We start from the raw sequence: 20000 nt of genomic DNA, 5'->3' as shown, positions 1-20000 counted from the left end.
TGGAATTACTCGAGTCATGTGAAAAGAAGAAAAAAAAAAAGCAGTGTGTTGAAGTGGACATGAGCAAAATGGAGGTTCTTCATGAGCCACTTTTAGAGTCTTTTTTCATGAGATTTATTACAAAGCTTGTGTCCTGCAGTGACCACCACCACCATCATCATCATCATCATCATCATCATCATCATCATCTCTTCTCTACAGGGTGATTTATTTCAGAAATCCTCAAAATCTCTCTCTCTCTCTCTCTCTCTCTCTCTCTCTCTCTCTCTCTCTCTCTCTCTCTCTCTACATCATGACTGTCTCAGAGGGGAGCAGATTACTGGCATCTCTGTCACTGGTTTTCAGACAGATGTTTCTGATACACCACCGTAGCACTTTGATCAAATATTCATCAGTAGAGTGATGTGTGTTTGGAGGAGACGTCGTGTCAAAGCTGAAGCACACGTACTGTCCATTAATACATTCATGCAGAACTGTGAGCCACTTCAAGCACACACACACACACACACACACACACACACACACACACACACCTCCTGAACACTGAAGGTTTTTTCTTGTTTATTTAGAGTTATTGATGCAGATGTTGTGATTTTTCTGTCAGAGAAATTAATTATCTTCCATTAAATAAAAGCACATAATGTGTTGTTCTGGTAGAAATGGTGTTTAATGCCTCATCATTATCTCAGTTGTTGGCTTGAGTGTTTTGTGTTTTATTTTTTGCTGTGAGCTTCCTGACCACTTTAATACAATGTTTTGCCTGTAATTGGAAGAATTACTGTGAGAGATCAAAACAGAGCAGGGAAACGTTTCACGTACGTTTAGTACAGATATTAAAACATTTACATGTTCAAATTTCTGATTTTACTCCATCAACATGAACAACTAACAATGTCCACAAATGTCCTCATAATGTTCTCAAACATAGAATTACAATGAAGGAGCTTATATTCTTTTAGAACTGTTTTATCTCTGTAAAGCTGCTTTAAGACAAAGTGCATGAAATGAATTAAATTAAAAAACAAGGTTTTGTTTTGTGTTGAAGCTCAGCAGTCATTTGCTGCAGTAGTTTAAATGGAAAGTTGACTCCATGGTGTAGTTGATGTTAGAAGATCGTTCTGGACTCCAAATTTTTTGTAGATGTTGGGTTTGGATCTGCTTTGCATCTTATTTGACTGATTACAGTGTTGAGAGTTGGCTCTGGGTTCGAGTTTGGATCTCTTGTGTATTAAATTTGACTGTTGGATTTTGGTTCTGGTTTGGATTTGACTGACTTTAGTGTGGAGTTTTATGGATTGAGTTTCGGTCATTCGTGCTGTTTCCAGAGGAACCACCAACTGGGATTAGTTAGCATTCAGTCAACCGTCTGTAACCCCCTCTCTACACACACACACACACACACACACACACACACACACACACACACACACACAAAAAATTAATGAGACCCTTTGGGATTGTTTTTTCCCTATAAAACTAGAGTCTTTGCGTTGCTCCTGCTGAAGAAGTTGCTCTGATGCTGCAGTTTGTGATCATCTCTGTAACTTTCTTATTCATTATTCGCTTTTTTTTTGTCTCCCATCTGCAGGTCAGACAAGAATGCTGTGAGCATCAGTGTTCCAGGTAAAAACTGCAGTACACACATTGAAATGGAGATAATGAGCGCAGGATGAGGGTCTCTGCTCTCCCCTGATAAACCCTGTGCGTTCAGTATGTGTGTAATGGAGAACCTCAGTGTGTCTCTGCTCTTGCCTGTGCTTCTCCAAGTGTGAGAGAATAAAAGCGTGTAGGACTGTTCTGTTCAGCTTCCTAAAGTCACTAAAGAAGGAGGTGGGTTTCAGTGTTAAATGGTTTCTGGTTCTGGCTTGCCTGAGTCTGAGAAGGCAGCTGCCTCTGTTTCTCGCACTTCTGCCTCGGAGGAAACTGTAAGAAGTGGTAAAAAAAAGTGAAGGATCTCTTTTGACCTTTTTGAGTAGCACTAAGGTGAATTAAGGTTACAATAATCACATTGTTGTACATCAGTGTTCACGTTATTCAGTGCAACAGAAAGCAGTTTAGGATCGAGGGCAAGATGGGGATCAGTGATCGCAATCTTCACTCACCGACGTTTAGATGTTAGAAAGCTGTCAGAATATCCAAAGCCAGTATATTTATATCATTTCAACCTGTTTTGAAGCTGACATCACACTGGGATTGTGTGAATGGATAATATATAAAGGGCTCCGAACCCAGATTTAGAATATTGAGACAGAAGCAGAGGCAGCGTGGCCTAATGGGATTAGCATTGCTAATTAAAATCCTATTTCCTCACTCTATTTTCAAACCTACTGCCTTCAAAACATTAAACAACCCGTCTGCTGATGGACCTCAGAACAACTCTGTAAATGTGTGTAAAATGTGTAGACTGAGATATCATAATAATAATATCGCAATGCTTTAATACAGAATGTAGAGTTTCCACTTGTATTATATCACTTTAAACACAAGTGTCTCACCTCTGACTTTAGTCAAAGTCTCACACTGGAGACTCCTTCCAAAAATTGTAGTTAATTATCTCAAATTGGACAATTACAAAAACATACTAAAGAATTTTGCTTATTTTTAAAATCCCATTCCTGTGCAGTCCTGGTGTAAATGACCAGCAATAAAACACAATATCAAATGTGAATAAAGAACCTTGCAGCTGCCATTCAGATTCACTGTTATAGAAAATACATCACCACCTTCTGACCAATCAGAATCAAGCATCCAGCAGCGCTGCAGTGTAGAGTCACGAAGGTTTTCAGGATGAAGTTCACACATCTGTCCTCTCTCTACAGTATCAGCTGATGTGCTTATTGAATGTGTGAAGAATAAGGACCATCAGAGGGTAAGTTCCTGTAACACACTCCTCCAAACACAAATGTGTTTTTTAAATACATTAATTGTTTAAAATTAATTTAATTGCATTTCATTTAATTGATGTAAGTGCACTGTGTTTGCTGGAGTTGTGAAATATGTAGAAATAGAGACAAATTAAATGCAACTAAAGGGATCAATAAATATTAAAAAACTATTTTAATTAATTGTATTATTTACTTATAATTCAGGTTTATATTTAAGTCCTTTGAATGCTGACTGTTTGGGAAAGACGTCTTTTACTCAGTGATTAGTCTTATATTTATTCTTATATGTATGAAATATGAGGCTGATTAAATGTTTAATTAAATGCCTTGAGTGCATTTTAAAGTTCTCTATCAGATGATAAATACTCTTCTGTCAGCCTTTTTCCACCAACACATTACCTAATCTGCGTGACTGATGTGTGTATTTCCACTGGAAGAGAGTTGTTTTACAGCTGGCACATGTTGTTCAGTTCCATCACCAAATGGCTCTGAGTGTAGGAGCAGTAACCGGTAATGGCAATTGGGGTCAGCGTTGGTTGGTTGGTTTCCATGGCAACAGATTTGTCAGAAAAACACCAGCTGAATGGTGATCAGATCTGAAATAAAAAAAAGAAAGGAAAAACAAACAGTGAAATGAGCATTGCAAAATAAACCACAAGAACACAGTGAAGTTATAACCAAACAGAATGTTAGGAATGAAGCAAACAAATAATCATTATGAAATATATATATATATATATATATATATATAAAAAGAGAAAAATCAATAAAACACATTAATATTGTGTCTGTGGATAAGATTTTTAGACTTTATACTTACAGATTATAGACATTTATGTGTTTAAACTCCGTGGTTCCTGATTATCATCCTAATTTCAGTGCATTAACAGCACATGCAGACTCCTTTTCCCTGAAATGTATGACATTATTTTTGTTTATTCATCGTTCAAAACCATTTCTCAAAATCAAATTTACATTCCAGTCGCATCTCATCTCCATCAGTTCCCCGCTGATACCTCACACTTCTCCACTGATACATTTAATTACTATATCATTGGGGAAGGGAATATAACCAAAACCCCGCAAGAGAGGCGTTGGGACAAGTGTGTTATTACCCATGAACCATCAGTCCCAGTCAAATATTCTTATTTAGATCGAAAATTACCAGTAGAACACCACAATGCACCTTCCCTTCATTCTGTACCTTATATCTTAAAATAACACGCTTTATAAGATGTATTATGTAAATAAATTAATAAAAAGTTGTGTGTGTGTGTGTGAGTGTGTATATATATATATATAGATGTGTAAATGCTCCAGATGCTCCAGCTGTTCTAAGGATAATCTCCATGTGAAGGGTTTGTGTGTTTGTTGTATATGAACACGTTTTTAGGCCCAAACCAAAGCACAGGGGGAATCATCACAAACACAGAGCTGCTGAAGGGTCTGTAATTACCACAGTAAGGAGCTCGAAGGCTTCTTAATCACAGCCAAGTTTTCAGGCTTTTCAGGCTTCACCTCACTCTGTAAAACCTCACTTGGATTCTTGGTTGTTCCTCTGATGGTGTTAAAAAGCAATCAGATAAACACCATCATTTATATACATCATAAACACAACCTTTATATTATCATGAAGACTATTGAGCAAACAGAATTAGAAGCACTAATGAGAGATTCCTCGCCTCACCCGAGCATGAGATTCTACAGAAACAGAAATCCTTTAAAGCTGCATGGATTCATCTGAATCCTCACCATCTCATTGCTTTGTGCAGATGGAAGTCCAAGACAACCTACATTTTTGGGAAAACAATCACATTCTCAATTGAAGGTCACAAAGACGCTAGATAATCAGGAGCATCCAAGAGCTGTGTGTATGTGAAAGAGGGCAGATTGCACATTGAAACTGAATGTTCTGGTTGTAGCATCAGTAACTGCTGTGGTGACCTGCTTTAAAAGATCTGATACAGTGACGTATCCTTCTTTACACACTGAGTCAGTCGTGAACATGAACATCACACAGCACTGTAGAGGAACCTGAAGATAAGAGGAAGGTGTGGAAGAACATGAAGATAAGAGGACAGTTTAGAGGAGCTGCTGCAGGAACATAACATTGTGTTAAAATGGTTAATATTTGGTGTGTACTGGAGAAGATAGATCCTCTATAATTGGAAGGAACAGTGAATGTGCAGGTGCACTGGTCAGAAGGATCCATAGTTAGAGAACCTTCTGAATAAAGTGTAACTCGGAGAAGTAAATAATTGGACCCTGAGGAACTCATACTTTTGATAGAATCTTTACAATGTTGTGTGTGTGTGTGTGTGTGTGTGTGTGTGTGTGTGTGTGTGTGTGTGTGTGTGTGTGTGTAAAATTGTTTCTCTAGCTGAAGGAGTTCCATAAGCAGGGGGCAGATCTGTGTGTCCAAGACTCAGCAGGTCGTACGTTACTCCACCATGCAGTGGATGCAGCCAGTAAAGAAATTGTCAAATACATCATTGATAACGGTGAGACACACACACACACACACACACACACACACACTCACACACACACACACTCACACACTCACACAGTGGATCAGATGGAAGCAGGTATATTAGGGACAGAGCTGTAGATATGTTCTGTTTCACCCAGAGGTTTCTGAGGATAAAATAAAATCTCTGGGTGAAACAGAACATATCTACAGCTTGAGATGTATCTAGATTCTCATTTCTGCTACACACTCAGCTTTTCACCCCAACCTTTATCCTATCTGGTGCTGTTCTGACCCACGTGTCTTCTCATGTCTGCGAGTTAGAACAAAGTGCAAACATGAAATTCTGTGTGAAACTGGACAAACCTGCACAGAGACGTTTGACACAAAGTACTTTCTTGTAAACAGAGCGAGTCTCCAAACCTTTTGATGCCACCTCGTGTTATTATGGTTTTTGAAACCATGTGTACCTGATGCTTATTGTCTGGATGATAGTAATGTGTGTAATTTTATCAACACTTTCACTATAATGAAATAAAACATATTGTGCATAAAATGTAAATAGTCTGAAAGACGGCACTGTTTTTACAGTAGGCTGTATTTTGTCTCGTTTCCTTTCAGCCCCCGCCGATATTCTGGACGTGACTGAGGCAGAAAAGTGAGAAATGTTTTTTTGGACTTTGGTTCAAATCCTAAATCATGTTTATTTTAATGAGGATAATGTTTACATAAGATTTAAGTAAATGATTGGATTGTAGCTTAGTTTAGTCTCCTTTAGCGCATGCCATGGTTTTCTCAGTGCCCTTTCTGACTTGTAGTGGTGAGACGGTGTTGCACCAAGCAGCCTCGTTGTGTCAGAGGACGATCTGTCACTACTTAGTGGAGGCAGGAGCTTCTCTGATGAAGACAGACATACAGGTGAGGAAATTGTTTGTATTTATTGTGACTAACCTCAATGGAAGACTCTCAAATCCTTCCAGTAATAATGTCAGATGTGTACAGTTGAGCAGAGGTCCAGTTTTCCACAGATCTACTGTATGCAGTGCGAAGAGAAATTAGAGCAGATCCGTGAGGTTCAGGATGGAAGTGATTTTCTAATCATCCCCTTAAATTTTCCGATGTGCGTCATTGGTTTGGCACAAAGGCCGCTGGAAAAGTTGCTCTCGTGAAGAGTCTGTAATTTCTATGCTGTTTCTAGTCGGCTGACAGGCTGTAACTGGTGGCCACTTTTTCACTTTTTTTTTTTTTTTTTTTCTTTTCCTCCTGCGTTCTCTTTCTTCTTTATGCCGTCTGAATAGCTCTCAAGACCTCTGACTCAGCATGAGCTCTAACCTCCACATGACAGATGGGCTGTTTCTTTGTCTGCTCCTAACCTGCACTTTCCCTCGGGCAAAATATTCAGTCTGAGAAACTGCCTCCTTCTGTAATTCCTGAGTGCCTTTAAACACCTACATCTTTACCTGGACCTGCACCAACATCGATAATTTCACCAACACCTACACCTACACCAACAATAATATTTTCACCAACACCTACACCAACACCAATACTTTCACCAACACTTACACCTATACCAACACAGATACTTTTAACAACACTAACACCTACACTAACACCTACACTAACACCTACATCAACACCTACATCGATAATTTCACCTACACCAACACCAACAATAATACTTTCACCAACACTTACACCTATACCAACACAGATACTTTTAACAACACTAACACCTACATCGATAATTTCACCTACACCAACACCAACAATAATACTTTCACCAACACCTACACTAACACCCAGACCAACATCGATAATTTCACCAACACCTACACCAACACCAACAATAATACTTTCACCAACACCTACACCAACAATAATATTTTTACCAACACCTATACCAACACAGATACTTTTAACAACACTTACACCTATACCAACACAGATACTTTTAACAACACTTACACCTATACCAACACAGATACTTTTAACAACACTTACACCTATACCAACACAGATACTTTTAACAACACTTACACCTATACCAACACAGATACTTTTAACAACACTTACACCTATACCAACACAGATACTTTTAACAACACTTACACCTATACCAACACAGATACTTTTAACAACACTTACACCTATACCAACACAGATACTTTTAACAACACTTACACCTATACCAACACAGATACTTTTAACAACACTTACACCTATACCAACACAGATACTTTTAACAACACTTACACCTATACCAACACAGATACTTTTAACAACACTAAGACCTACACTAAGACCTACACCAACACCTACACCAACACCCAGACCAACATCGATAATTTCACCTACACCAACACCAACAATAATACTTTCACCAACACCTACACCAACACCGATACTTTCACCAACACTTACACCTATACAAACACAAATACTTTTAACAACACCAACACCTACACTAACACCCAGACCAACATCACCAACAAAGTGTGATGGAAGTGTGATGGAAGTGTGATGGAAGTGTGATGGAAGTGTGATGGAAGTGTGATGGAAGTGTGATGGAAGTGTGATGGAAGTGTGATGGAAGTGTGATGAAAGTGTCTGCACTGTGAAACATAAACACATTCAGTGCTTCCTGTACAGACGTTATTGTGAGAAGCTTTAAATGCAGAGTAATCTTTATTCATTAAACTCTTTCCAATTCCTCCCGTGTTCTACTGTTAAAGTGTGTTGTGGTACAGAACACATCCCTCATATTAAAAGTCTAGAATTATTATGGTTAGTTTATTTTAACAACGAGAGAATAAATATAAAAAGTATATAGTAAAAAATAATAACTCTAAAGAAGGTTATAAATTCATTTGTATTTGTTTCCATACCAACCAGCAAGAGTTCTGGCTCCCACACACCCAAATTATTCCTGTACCTTGAGGAAAGTTCTCCTGATATCAACTCATTATGTGTATAAAAGTCACCAGTCACAGAATCAAACTCCTACATTCAAACCTCTCCACCACCATGGCAGAGACCAAAGAGCTGTCAGAGGACCTTCATGTGGTGAAGTTTTCCTGGAGCCTGAGCAGACAAAGCAGAATGTTTCCTCCCCTGTGTTTGACAGTGGCGACGGCGTTCTTGGGGTCATATACTGCATTTCTCTGTCTCAGAACACGAGTTCTGTCGATGATCAATTTTGGTCTCATCTGACCACATCACTGTCTCCCAAGTCTTCTCTGAATCATTCAGGTGTTCACTGGGAAACTTCAGATGGGTCTGTTCATGTGCATTCTTGAGCAGAAGGACCTCGGTGTGTTACCAATGGTTTTCTTGGTGACTGTGGTCCTGTTCTCTTGAGATCAATAACAAGCTCCTCCAGTATAATTCTGGGCTGATCCTCACCTTTCTCATCATCCTTACTGCATAAGGTGAGATTCTACATGGAGCTCCAGATCGAAGGCGATTGACTGATCTTGTATTTCTTCCATTCTCAAAATGATCACACCAACAGTGCTCTTTTTCTCACCAAGTTCTTGCTGATGGTCTTGTAACCCATTCCAGCCTTGTGCAGTTCTACAATCTTGTCCCTGACGTCCTCTGACAGCTCTTTGGTCTCGCCCATGGTGGTGGAGAGGTTTGAATGGAAGAGGTTAATTCTGTGACTGGTGTCTTTTATACACATAATGATTCGATATCAGGAGAACTTTCCTAAAGGTACAGGAATAATTTAAGTGTGTGGGAGTCAGAAATCTTGCTGGTTGGTACAGAAACAAATACTTATTTTACTCCATCAAATACAAATGAATTTATATATAATATTAGTTTATTTTTCTTTTCTGGATTTTTTTTTTTTTTTAATATTCTTTCTCTCTCTGTAAAATAAACCTTCCAGAATAATTCTAGACTGTTTATTTTTTTGTAAGGGGGTAAATTTACAAAGTCAGCAGATAATTATTTCCCCACTGTAGATACACTGAAATGCATCATACAGGAAGTGGAGGTGATGATGTGTCAGAGAGTTTAATAAAGCTTCTTTTTACAGAAAATAGGTTGCAAATGTGCATGTTTTCTTTAAGAAGCTCTTCAGAAAAAAAACACACAAAAAAACGATTCAATTAAGTTTTATGTGTTTTTAAAACACTGACAGCAAAAATACACCTGATCAAATTAATGCTAAAGTTTAGCCAAATTATTTGAATCTGTTTTACAATATGCCTTTAAATCTGTGCATTTAATATTGAGTTGATTCTGAGTGTGGAGGAGAAGCGAGAATGATATATTAAGATCCAGAATAATATAATAATAGCACATGCTAACTGTCTCCTGATTTACTAATGATATTATATTACACATACAGTAAATCTTCCATAACACAATTTCACACACTATTTAACCACCACATACTGATTACTGCTCATTATCTAATCTCAGCCCATCGTTTGCTTTAAAGTCTGATGTGAAATGTTCCCATACTAAATCTGAGCATCTCCAGTGTGTTTTTTCCTCCACTTAGTGTTTGTGTTTTGCGTTGGCAGGGGGACACTCCAAAGAACAGAGCAGAAAAAGCTAAAGATGCTGAACTAGCGGCATATCTGGAGAACCGGCAGCACTACCAGATGATCCAGCGTGAGGACCAGGAGACAGCAGTCTGATCTTTAACACGCACACCTTCCTTCCCCCTCTGGAGTCTGGAGTCGTCTACATGTGCCAAACTAATGAGAATGGACTAGTCCATAATGGAAGGTTCCTCTTCATGGAGAGTGAAACCTTAAGTTCTAACCAACTCTAGCGCTAAAACACGATAAAGATCTGCAGGTGTACTGGCATGACTACATTTCCACCTATCAGCATGTTTGTGTGTGTGTGTGTGTGTGTGTGTGTGTGTGTGTGTGTGTGTGTGTGTGTGTGTGTGTGTGTGTGTGTGTGTGTGTGAGAAGCTGATGAGAGATTTCTGCAGCACTCATCACACAGTTCAGAGTTTTAATGCCGATTGGTGGTGTTCTAGATGATGATGAGGGATGATGATGAGCTTTGCATAATCTAACAGACATTTCAGACGCGTGATGGTTTCCTGTTTGCTGCGACTGAGTGGACGCGTGTTGAAAGCGTAGGGTTTTAGGAAGTGTTTGCTGACTTTCAGCTCTTACTGCACTGAAAACATTTTGAGACTGTAGTAGCTGTTCTTTTCTTTGCTTTGCTTTGCTTCTTTCATTGTTTTTTTTTTTCTTCTCTCTTCTAGAAAGGTTTCCTTCTAATAACTCTTGGTACTGTAACTGTGTCTGATGAGGTTCCTGTCTGAGGAACCTGTGCACTGTAGCTCTCATTGCTTTTTTTATTCATCAGTTTCTTCATTTATGATTGTTGTACTAAAGTTGCGGTTTTGTTTGTAATGCCCTTTTTAATAGTAAATAGATGTTTATATAATTTATCACTAAAACGTCTGATTTGTTCACTTTTTGTATTATAGTGTACATTTCACACTTTACAGAATGCAGATTCATTCATTTTTCATAATTCTCTGCTCCTGAGTTCTTCTCTTCTCTTCTCATCTCATCTCATCTCATCTCATCTCATCTTTTTAATCAGTGCTTTATCTTAATACACCAATGTGTGACGGTGCGATTTATTTTCTAGAATAAAAAAAATAATTCTATTAGTTTTCAGAGTAAATATAATCAATAATCCATTCAAATATTTAACTTGCAAAGAGAGGGCCCTTTCTTGTGGCCCTTATACTGTTCCCACTGCTGAGGTACACACCAGTAAGCGTTTCTAAAGAACCCGCCAAAGACAATAAACAAACAACAAAACCTTCACAGGAGAAGTGTGAGAGGCAATATCAGGGCAAAAACCCAAATCATTTGTAAGATTTGAAATAAGGCCTGGCCATGTAATGGAGATGTTTGTAAGAATTTATTTTCAAATGTCAGCTGACATATTCACTTTCAATCTCGACAATCTGAGAAGACAATCAAAGCAGAAGGTTAGAAAATCACGGAAAAAAAAAATATGGTCACAAACTTGATGTTTATTGATGGATCTTGCTGGATGATGTGGACCTGAGACAGTTTGAGGTTAAATTCTGGCATAACAGGAATAGGGAGATTCTATCATTTGTTAGAGCACAGTTCCTGAGTCTTTTCGCAGTTCCTCCGCAGTTCCTCCTCAGTTCCTTCAGGTTTGGATTCATTTCCTGGAACAGAAAATCACGGTTTATCTTAACAAATGAATGGAGTGCAATCGGAAACAGATTTTTTAATTGCAGATGTTCATATGGTTTTCTAGCTGTTTGTAAAAGTACAAAATTTGAGCAGTTACTTTACTTTTTTTATATATATATATAAATTGCTGTTATAAGATAATTACAGGAAAATATTCTATAGGTTTTTACACCAACCTGATGATGAATTTCCTACAGCCGAATGCTCTTATACTTACAGATAATTCTGTGGAACATGTGATTGTTTTCATCATCTCATTTTTACGTTAAGTTAAATCTGGAGTCTGAGATTAGATGAAAACCTGCATGTCAGAGGTGTTCATTAAAATATTATTTTTAATTATTTATATCTTTCAAATTTTTTTCTCCCCAAATCCACTTTTTGCTTTATTCAGCATGAAAAGAGATGCAGCGTTTATTTATATTACTGTTATTGCTACATTTAGAGAGTAAAATTCTATTCGAAAATAATTCTTAAACACAGTTCTGAAGTTTGTAGCTCATAATTTTGGATCTCTACAGTGTGTAGACGTCTGTAGTAACTGCATTTGAAAAGCTTTCTACAGTATAGAACATTAATTTCAGATCAGCAGATCGAAAGCTGAACTGCACACAGTGCCTTCTAACAATCCACGAAAGGACCCAGGCCTCCTGTATATTAAAATTTTAGTATTAAGTATTTTAGTATTTTTAGTACGATAATTCCCTTACGAGGGAAATATCAAGGTCCGTGACGTCGGAGTGACGTGGGGCCGCCTTCCCGTGGGCTCACCACCTGCAGGAGGGACCGTAAGGGACGGTGCTGTGAGGATTGGGCAGCAGTCGAAGGCGGGGGTCTGCTAATACTGCTGCCCCCGCGACCCGAATTACGGATAAGCGGGAGAGAATGAATGAATGTATTTTTAGTATTTTAATAATTAGTTTGAAGTATTTCAACATCTCACCTCTGGAAAAATAACTTGTCCCAGTAGTCACCCATCTTAATGAAACATCCTGTGGAATTATAATGAAGTAAGATTTACTTTTTTTTTGTTATTAGCTCTTAATCCCAAGACAACTGCATGATGTCAGAATGTACTTCACACCATGTTAAATATTTATTTTGTTGTACTGATTTAGTAAAAATGATCCAAAGTTTGTGTAATATTTTTTGCTTTTTTCACTGCCACGCAATAAAAACCTAAAGTATTTCCATTAGAAGTGTGTTTGTGTTTGTGTGTGTGTGAGTGTGTGTGTGTGAGTGTTAAGTCGTGCAAAGCAGAAATATGAAACTTTTGTATTATGATGATAGAATAAAGGTTAAAACCTACAGATGTAATATAGAAAGGGTTGGGGTTAGGGTTCTTCTGTGCTTCAGTGAATTGATTCAGCTGAAGTCTTTTTCCATCAATAATAAAGATGTGGTTTGTAGACTACACTGTAATAAATATGATCAGGTTATATTTTATTATTTTACATGGAACTTATTGCTGTTTAATCTGTTAATGTGTATATAATGATTCTTTGGTTAAACCCTGTATATACCCCCAGCTGTTTCAACAGCTGCATCTGTGTAATGTGTATTGTGTTGTGTACATCAGGAGCATTTAAAATGCTGGTTTGTTGGACCACAGATCTACAAAAAGTTTGTGTAACAGATTTAGCCCATAAAGGCTTCAGTAATTAGATAATGTGTTGACTCGGGTGTGGAGACGTGTTAAATGAGGTAGAATGGTAAACTGTGCAGTGTTGAAGCTCTACAGGGACACGCCCCGGCACTGGGGTCATTAATGTGCCCTCCCTCACACACATTTCTTTAGTACAGGTGGAAAATCCTTTAATTTTAATGTTTTTGACAATCCTTGCATTTCTTGACCTCCTTTAGATTTCTTTACTCCACTGATCACACTGCAGGTGGGTCACTAGTGAAGATGATGCTGTAATCCAGTCCAAAACATCCCACTCCCTTAAGACAAACTAAACACCCCCCACTTCCCCTTAGCTTTTTAAAGAAAGACCTCTGTGCTCCTTTCTGTCTGTGACTCACTGCCTTCATGCCTTCTGGGTTCTAATGGATCAACAACAAACAGAAAACACTGTGTGTGTGTGTGTGTGTGTGTGTGTGTGTGTGTGTGTGTGTGTGTGTGTGTGTGTGTGTGTGTGTGTGTGTGTGTGTGTGTGTGTATATATATATCACTTAGGACAAGACACAAAACATTTCCTTCTACAAAATGTACATTCCCACAGTATGTACACAACACTGGTGTGTGTGTGTGTGTGTGTGCGTGTGTGCGTGTGTGTGTGTGTGTGTGTGTGTGTGTGTGTGTGTGTGTCAGTCACTTGTTTATGTATTAACTAGGTCTCACATAAATGTTGTAATTTTTAAGTTTAAATTCTCTCCTCATTAAATCTCATTGCTGACTGTATTTTTCAGAAGCAGCGCATCACCGTTTCCTGATCCTGTTCTCTACACCATCGGTTCAATTTATTTGCGCTGAAAGATTTTCAATTCTTTTAGTTTCTGAACTTTTCTTTGTCTGTTTTTTCCGAATGGCCGCTTCTTGACTCCTTCTAAGAGCTCCGTTCATGAGTTTAACACTGAATTATTACCGTTGGGTTCAGGTTTCAATAAAATTACTAAAGAAAAAAAATGGAGATCATCTGTGGATCTTTTCATGTGTTTTTGTAGAGACTTGTCATCATCTCACAATTTTACATTCTTTTTTACACCACATGGACCATTTGAAGTGGATCTGAGCCCCACCCCCACCCACCAAAAACAATGAAGGTTTCATCCAACCGTGTGATGTGGAACAGAGGTTCAACTGTGGAGAACATAGAATTCATTTTTTCTCTTCAGCAAACTATAAAGAGCAGATATTAACCATACAACCTTTTAGCCAATGTTTCCTTCCATCTCTTTTTTTCTTTCCTCCATTCCATTGTAGTCGTCTTTTCTATCTGTTTTCTCCTGTAGGAGTGGGGGGTCTCTCACACAGATGTGTGCCCTTTGTTGCTTCACCTTTTCCAAGAATAACAGCTTGTTCCCAGAATGATAAATAATTCCTAAGGGCAGCTCATACAGTTTCTTTGACTTGCTTGTCTTTTGTTTCCTTTTAATTGAATTGAAGTTTCTTCCTGAAAGAAACAAATTCTGCCTCGAGTTTTTGATACAAATGAAAGAAAACAGTAAACTTTTTTTTATTATAATTATAGCATTTATTTAACCAGTGAAGTTAAACAGATGTTAGATGTTATATTAATTATCAGTACTTAATTATAAGGTTTGTAAGATATAAATCTGTTGACTGTTATGTTACTATGTAGGTAATGATTTTAGTGGCATTCTGATTACGGAAAGTATTCATCGTCTGGGATGTAAAATGTTGTTCCTGTTGAAGTTGAATAAACATCAGTTGTTTTATTCCATTTGTACTGAAGCTAAATGTTTTTTATTTAAACACACGTATGTATGTGTTATGTGTTTATAGTTACATGTAATGCTGTGAACCATCCACAAAACAAGTTATTTCCTGTTATCACATTTTATAGCAGCTATAAATGTTCTGTATCTCCAGCTCTGTTCCAGCTCATGCATTTAACAACACAAAAATAACTACAGATTGAAAGTCGCTCTCGGCCTGAATGCTCCCTGTGCCAGAAAACCACAACAAAAAAAGTTATTATTCCACTTAATTAGGAACACCAATACATCTGCACGTGTGTGTAATAGTCCAGGCAGCGATCATGTGGCAGCAGAGTAACACTTTATATCACTGCATGAATGAGCACTGAGTTTATGTGTACATATAAGTTTTAACATGACATGACTACAAATGCATTTACTCACTTATACTTGCGTGTTTGTTGTTCCTTTGACAGATGGATATAGTTAAAGCTACATTCTGCAGTTCTGTCTGAGAGGAAGCACCACATCTGCCTCTAATTCTAACTAATTATTGGAACCCTGTGTAATAGGAGTATGATTTCCTCCTGACCACACCTGCAAGGAGTTTTCATATTCACATTCATAGAGCCACATTGGTTGTGTCCTGTATACAGTATGCACTTTTAAAAGTATAATTGAAATCAAATCAAAAGTTTATTTATATAGCATCTTTAATAACAAAATATTAACAAAGTGCTTTATAATAAAAAAAAAAAAGCCACAGCAAATCACAACCAAGTATCGGACAAGAAAAACAAAAGAAAATGAACATCCTTTAGGAAATTTAAGAGAAGCCGATTTGAGGCTGACCTTATATTTAAAGGCAAATTGTTCCACAACTTTAGAGCAGCCACAGCAAAAGCTCAATCACTTCCTTGGTGCATGTATAAGAAGCTAATAGGAGGATCTGAGAGATGATGAGGAAGAATAGAGCTGTAATAAATTATAACATATAATATAAAAGTAAATGTTATATAAAAAAGTCCTGTTTTCCATAAAACTGTATATAATTGCAGATGTGTCCATATCTAATAAATTAGTGTTATACACTTTATAGACTATAAAATTTTACAGCAACAGTACTGATACAGTGAACATCAAATGAAAAATCTGTAAGAAATGGAATAAGACAGAAATTATAGCAATAATAATTATTCCATTTACCATACACAGACTGAGAGGTTTTTTTTATAAGCTTGTTCTGGAATATTTTTTGTGATCACATTTTCAGGCAGTGAGTCTGGTGATGTTTGTGTCTAACAACCACACGGTCATTGGCTTCAGTCCTGGGTAACTGTCTTTATCTTGCACGTGTCTCCGAGAATCTTCTTCAGTGTCTCTAAAAATCATACCAGTATGGATTTCTTAATACTGTCCCTTGTGATTGTGTGTGTTTGTGTGTGTGTGTGTGTGTGTGTGTGTGTGTGTGTGTGTGTGTGTGTGTGTGTGTGTGTATAAAGAGTATGAAGCTGACTGTTGTATGTTGTTGTCTGTACAGTAACACTGCTGTTTACTCTGCTGACTCATGACTGTGCACCAATGCACAGCTCAAACCACATCGTCAAGTTCGCCGATGACACGATCGTGGTGGGTCTCATCAGCAAGAACAACGAGTCAGCATACAGAGAGGAGGTGAAACAGAGAACAGCCTGGTGTGGAGCAACAACCTGTTTTTGAACATTGACAAAACCAAAGAGATTGTTGTTTAATTCAGGAGAGGATCCTCAGTGGAGATTATCAAGAGCACCAGATGTTGGTGTTCATCTGGCAGAGAACTTCACCTGGTCACTCAACATCAACTCCATCACCAAGAAAGCCCAGCAGCACCTTTACTTCCTGAGAAGGCTGAGGAAAGCTCAGCTCCCTCCCGCCATCTTGACCATGTTCTACAGAGGGACCATGGAGGGCATCCTGAGCAGCTGCATCACTGCCTGGTTCAGGAACTGCACCATCTCGGCTCACAAGACCCATGCAAACATGGTCCTTCAAAGGAGGAGCATGAAGGAGTGTTTCTGATCTCTTGTGTGGAGGAACTGCCAGTCTCATCGAAAGACATTGCAGAAGAGATCAGATGTGACCCTATCCTGTCAAAAGACTTTGACAATGACGGGGTGGCCTACGTTTGTACCTAATCCAAATCTTGGAAGATCAGTTGTCCACAGACCAAGGATGTGTTCTTTGGGGATCAAGGGGAGTTATTTCACCTAAGCACAGGAGAAGATTGCTCTCAGACTTACCAGGTGTCATTCAAGTGTCCAGGAGTCACTCTGCTCTGGCAAAAAGCTTCCTTTGGTGGCCTGGTTTAGATCATGAAATTCAGGCATTTGCCAGTTATTGTGCATTCTGTGAAACCACATTAAATAGACCCCTAACAGCCCCTCTCAACCCATGGTCATGGGCCACAGCACCGTGGGAGAGGATACATGTGGATTATGCTCAGGTCAACAAGCAGCATTTCCTGGTGGTGATAGATGTCCATTCAAAATGGATTGAGTTTTACCTACAAAGCTAATGACTGCTGAAAAGACTGCTAACCTCTGTCTGCCGGGAGAGATAGCTAGCCAGCTTCATCCAGGGCACCGACCCATAACCAAGCTCCTTCAGTCTAATGATATTAAAGTAAAGAGATACTTTGGGACACCTCAGAATGACAATCTCCGTTGTGGAGGTTGTGACATGGGTTGCAAAAAGCGCTCATCATGCTTGCTAGAAGGGCAAGCTTTCTGCTGATTGGTTGGCCAGTCTATATCTAGCTTGGCTACAGCCGAGTCACCACCTTCAGTAGTTTCTTGTAACAGATAGGAGAGAGAGAGCAGAACGCTATTGCCGCAAGTGGAAGAAATCGCAGAAAGGCGTGCTTCCGGAGCAAGTGTTTGACCCGGTGGGTGAGGAAGGGGAAGGGATAAGCCCGCAACCAGACTCTCTGCCAGGTTCATCTGCGACCCCCGGGAACTAGCACACCACTCTGCCTCAACAAGAACGGGGCCAGAACCAAGAGAAGCAGGGGCACCCTCCTTGAAGAGTGCCCATCGGGAACGGAGCGTTAGCATAGACATGTGAGCGCAATCTGCACAGTCAGCTACCTTAAAAAAAAACGACTTAGCATGCTCCACTCCCAGACAAGCCACACACAGCCTGAAGGAATGTTATTCTCTTGCTTTCTTTTTTCAAATTTTTCCAGACATTTACCACTTACCATAAAGATAAACACACATAGAGCGGTTACTGAACAAACAGAAGCTATCGCCGTCTTCACTCCATGTGCTTTTAAAGGTTCCTGGTTGTGACATCACCCCGCCAGTGACGCTGTGCATTCTGTTGGACAGATTACACACGTGATTCAGGGAAGCATTCCCAAAAATTCCCATTCTCAAGCTAAAGAAGCTTGAGCTACTGAAAGGGAACTATAAAGACACCGGTCACTTTAAATTTAGGAAAAAAGCTAAATAAAGCAATCTGACATTTTTTCACAATTTGGGGACAATTTCTGTTCGACTAAGCTTGTGAGGACCAGCACACACACACACACACACACACACACACACACACACACACACACACACACACACACACACACACACACATCCCAACAACCCCAACACACACACATAAACTCCCAACACCCCCAACACACACACACACACACACACACACACACACACACACACACACACACACACACACACACACACACAGACACACAGAACATCTGATCACATGCACATTATCAACTTGTGCTGTTAATATCATGAACAGCAGCTACGCTAATTCCTCTCCACTGCTTCTCTTTCCCTCCCCATCCCGAGGCTTTCTGAGGTTTGGCCAGCTCCAGTCACCTCCCACCTCATAAAGATTATGGACTTTAAAGAAGTAGATGCCGAACTCGCAAACATCCTGAACCATCTAGAGACGTACCAGTGCCAATTGGATCCCACTACATGTGTGGAGTTTGACATTGGACCTCCTGAAGTGTTTAAAGGCTCTGGCATGGAGAAGCTGATGCTGGATCTGTGATTATCACAAATGTTGAGCTCAGTAGCTCCTAGTTTTATACCAAAGACTGTAGAAAGAACATTTACTTATAATCTTATACTCCAGTACTCATGTTAGTTCTCACTCTCCAGTGTTCTGTAGTGTTATAAGATTTATGATCAAACTCTTGATGTCACCCAAATGAGGATGGGTTCCCCTTTTGAGTCTGGTTCCTCTCAAAGTTTCTTCCTCATAACATCTAAGGGAGTTTCTCCTTGCCACAGTCTCCACGGCTGCTCATCAGGGATAAATACACACCATTCACCTTCACTGTTGATTTCTGTAAAGCTGCTTTAAAACAATGTCTGTTGTGAAAAGCGCTATACAAATTGACTTGACTTGACACACACACACACACACACACACACACACACACACACACACACACACACACACACACACACACACACACACACACACACTTTTCTGTAATTTCTGTAATGTAGGTACTTGTGACAAATGCGAGGACAGATTTTACAGAAAATTAAGATGCAGAATTTCATTTTTGTTCTTTGGTCTAACTCGCTGTCCCTGTTGAAATTGCAGACGTGGGAACACACGTGGGTCAGAACAGCACCAGAAACACCATTAGTCTCCGAACATTTTGATACCACCTTGAGTATATATATAATCATTGGGACTTTTTAATAACAGGTATCACCAATTCTATCATCATCTTCACATACACACACACACACACACACACACACACACACACACACACACACACACACACACACGCACACGCACACAAAAACAGTAATTTCAGTCAGTTTAGCATGTGCTGTAGGCGAATGTTATACAGTGTGTGTGTGTGTGTATGAGTTCTGCCATGTAGGGTTTTTTTGTATGGTTTCGACTTTTGACTCACACACACACACACACACACACACACACACACACACACACACACACACACACACACACACACACACACACAGGTCAGGAAATTTTGGAGGACCA

General features: G+C 39.0%; 2 protein-coding genes across 6 annotated transcripts in view; both read left to right on the top strand.

The window, feature by feature from the left end:
- The window catches only part of dgkza (diacylglycerol kinase, zeta a), a 165869-nt gene extending 153094 nt beyond the window's left edge, over positions 1-12775 (top strand). For 4 of the 5 annotated variants that reach the window (XM_083550095.1, XM_083550096.1, XM_083550094.1 and 1 more), the window contains 7 exons: positions 1589-1623; positions 2820-2869; positions 5266-5386; positions 5977-6013; positions 6174-6273; positions 9894-12254; positions 12507-12775. In XM_083550095.1, coding sequence (XP_083406221.1) covers positions 1589-1623; positions 2820-2869; positions 5266-5386; positions 5977-6013; positions 6174-6273; positions 9894-10010 — 460 coding nt within the window. In that variant the 3' untranslated portion in view covers positions 10011-12254; positions 12507-12775. The remainder of the gene's footprint in view (positions 1-1588; positions 1624-2819; positions 2870-5265; positions 5387-5976; positions 6014-6173; positions 6274-9893; positions 12255-12506) is intronic. The other variant, XM_083550093.1, reaches the window with a different exon arrangement.
- A 7178-nt stretch (positions 12776-19953) lies between these two features.
- The window catches only part of mdka (midkine a), a 15429-nt gene continuing 15382 nt past the window's right edge, over positions 19954-20000 (top strand). Inside the window, exon 1 of the mRNA XM_083550166.1 lies at positions 19954-20000. This exon is cut by the window's right edge and continues 255 nt beyond it. The gene's annotated coding sequence lies outside the window, so the exon portion shown is untranslated.

Source organism: Silurus aristotelis, assembly GCF_946808225.1.
Source record: "Silurus aristotelis genome assembly, chromosome: 9".
NCBI classification, from domain to species: Eukaryota; Metazoa; Chordata; class Actinopteri; order Siluriformes; family Siluridae; genus Silurus; species Silurus aristotelis.
The sequence above is the reverse complement of the archived record's forward strand: the minus strand, read 5'-3'. Positions and strand labels throughout refer to the sequence as shown.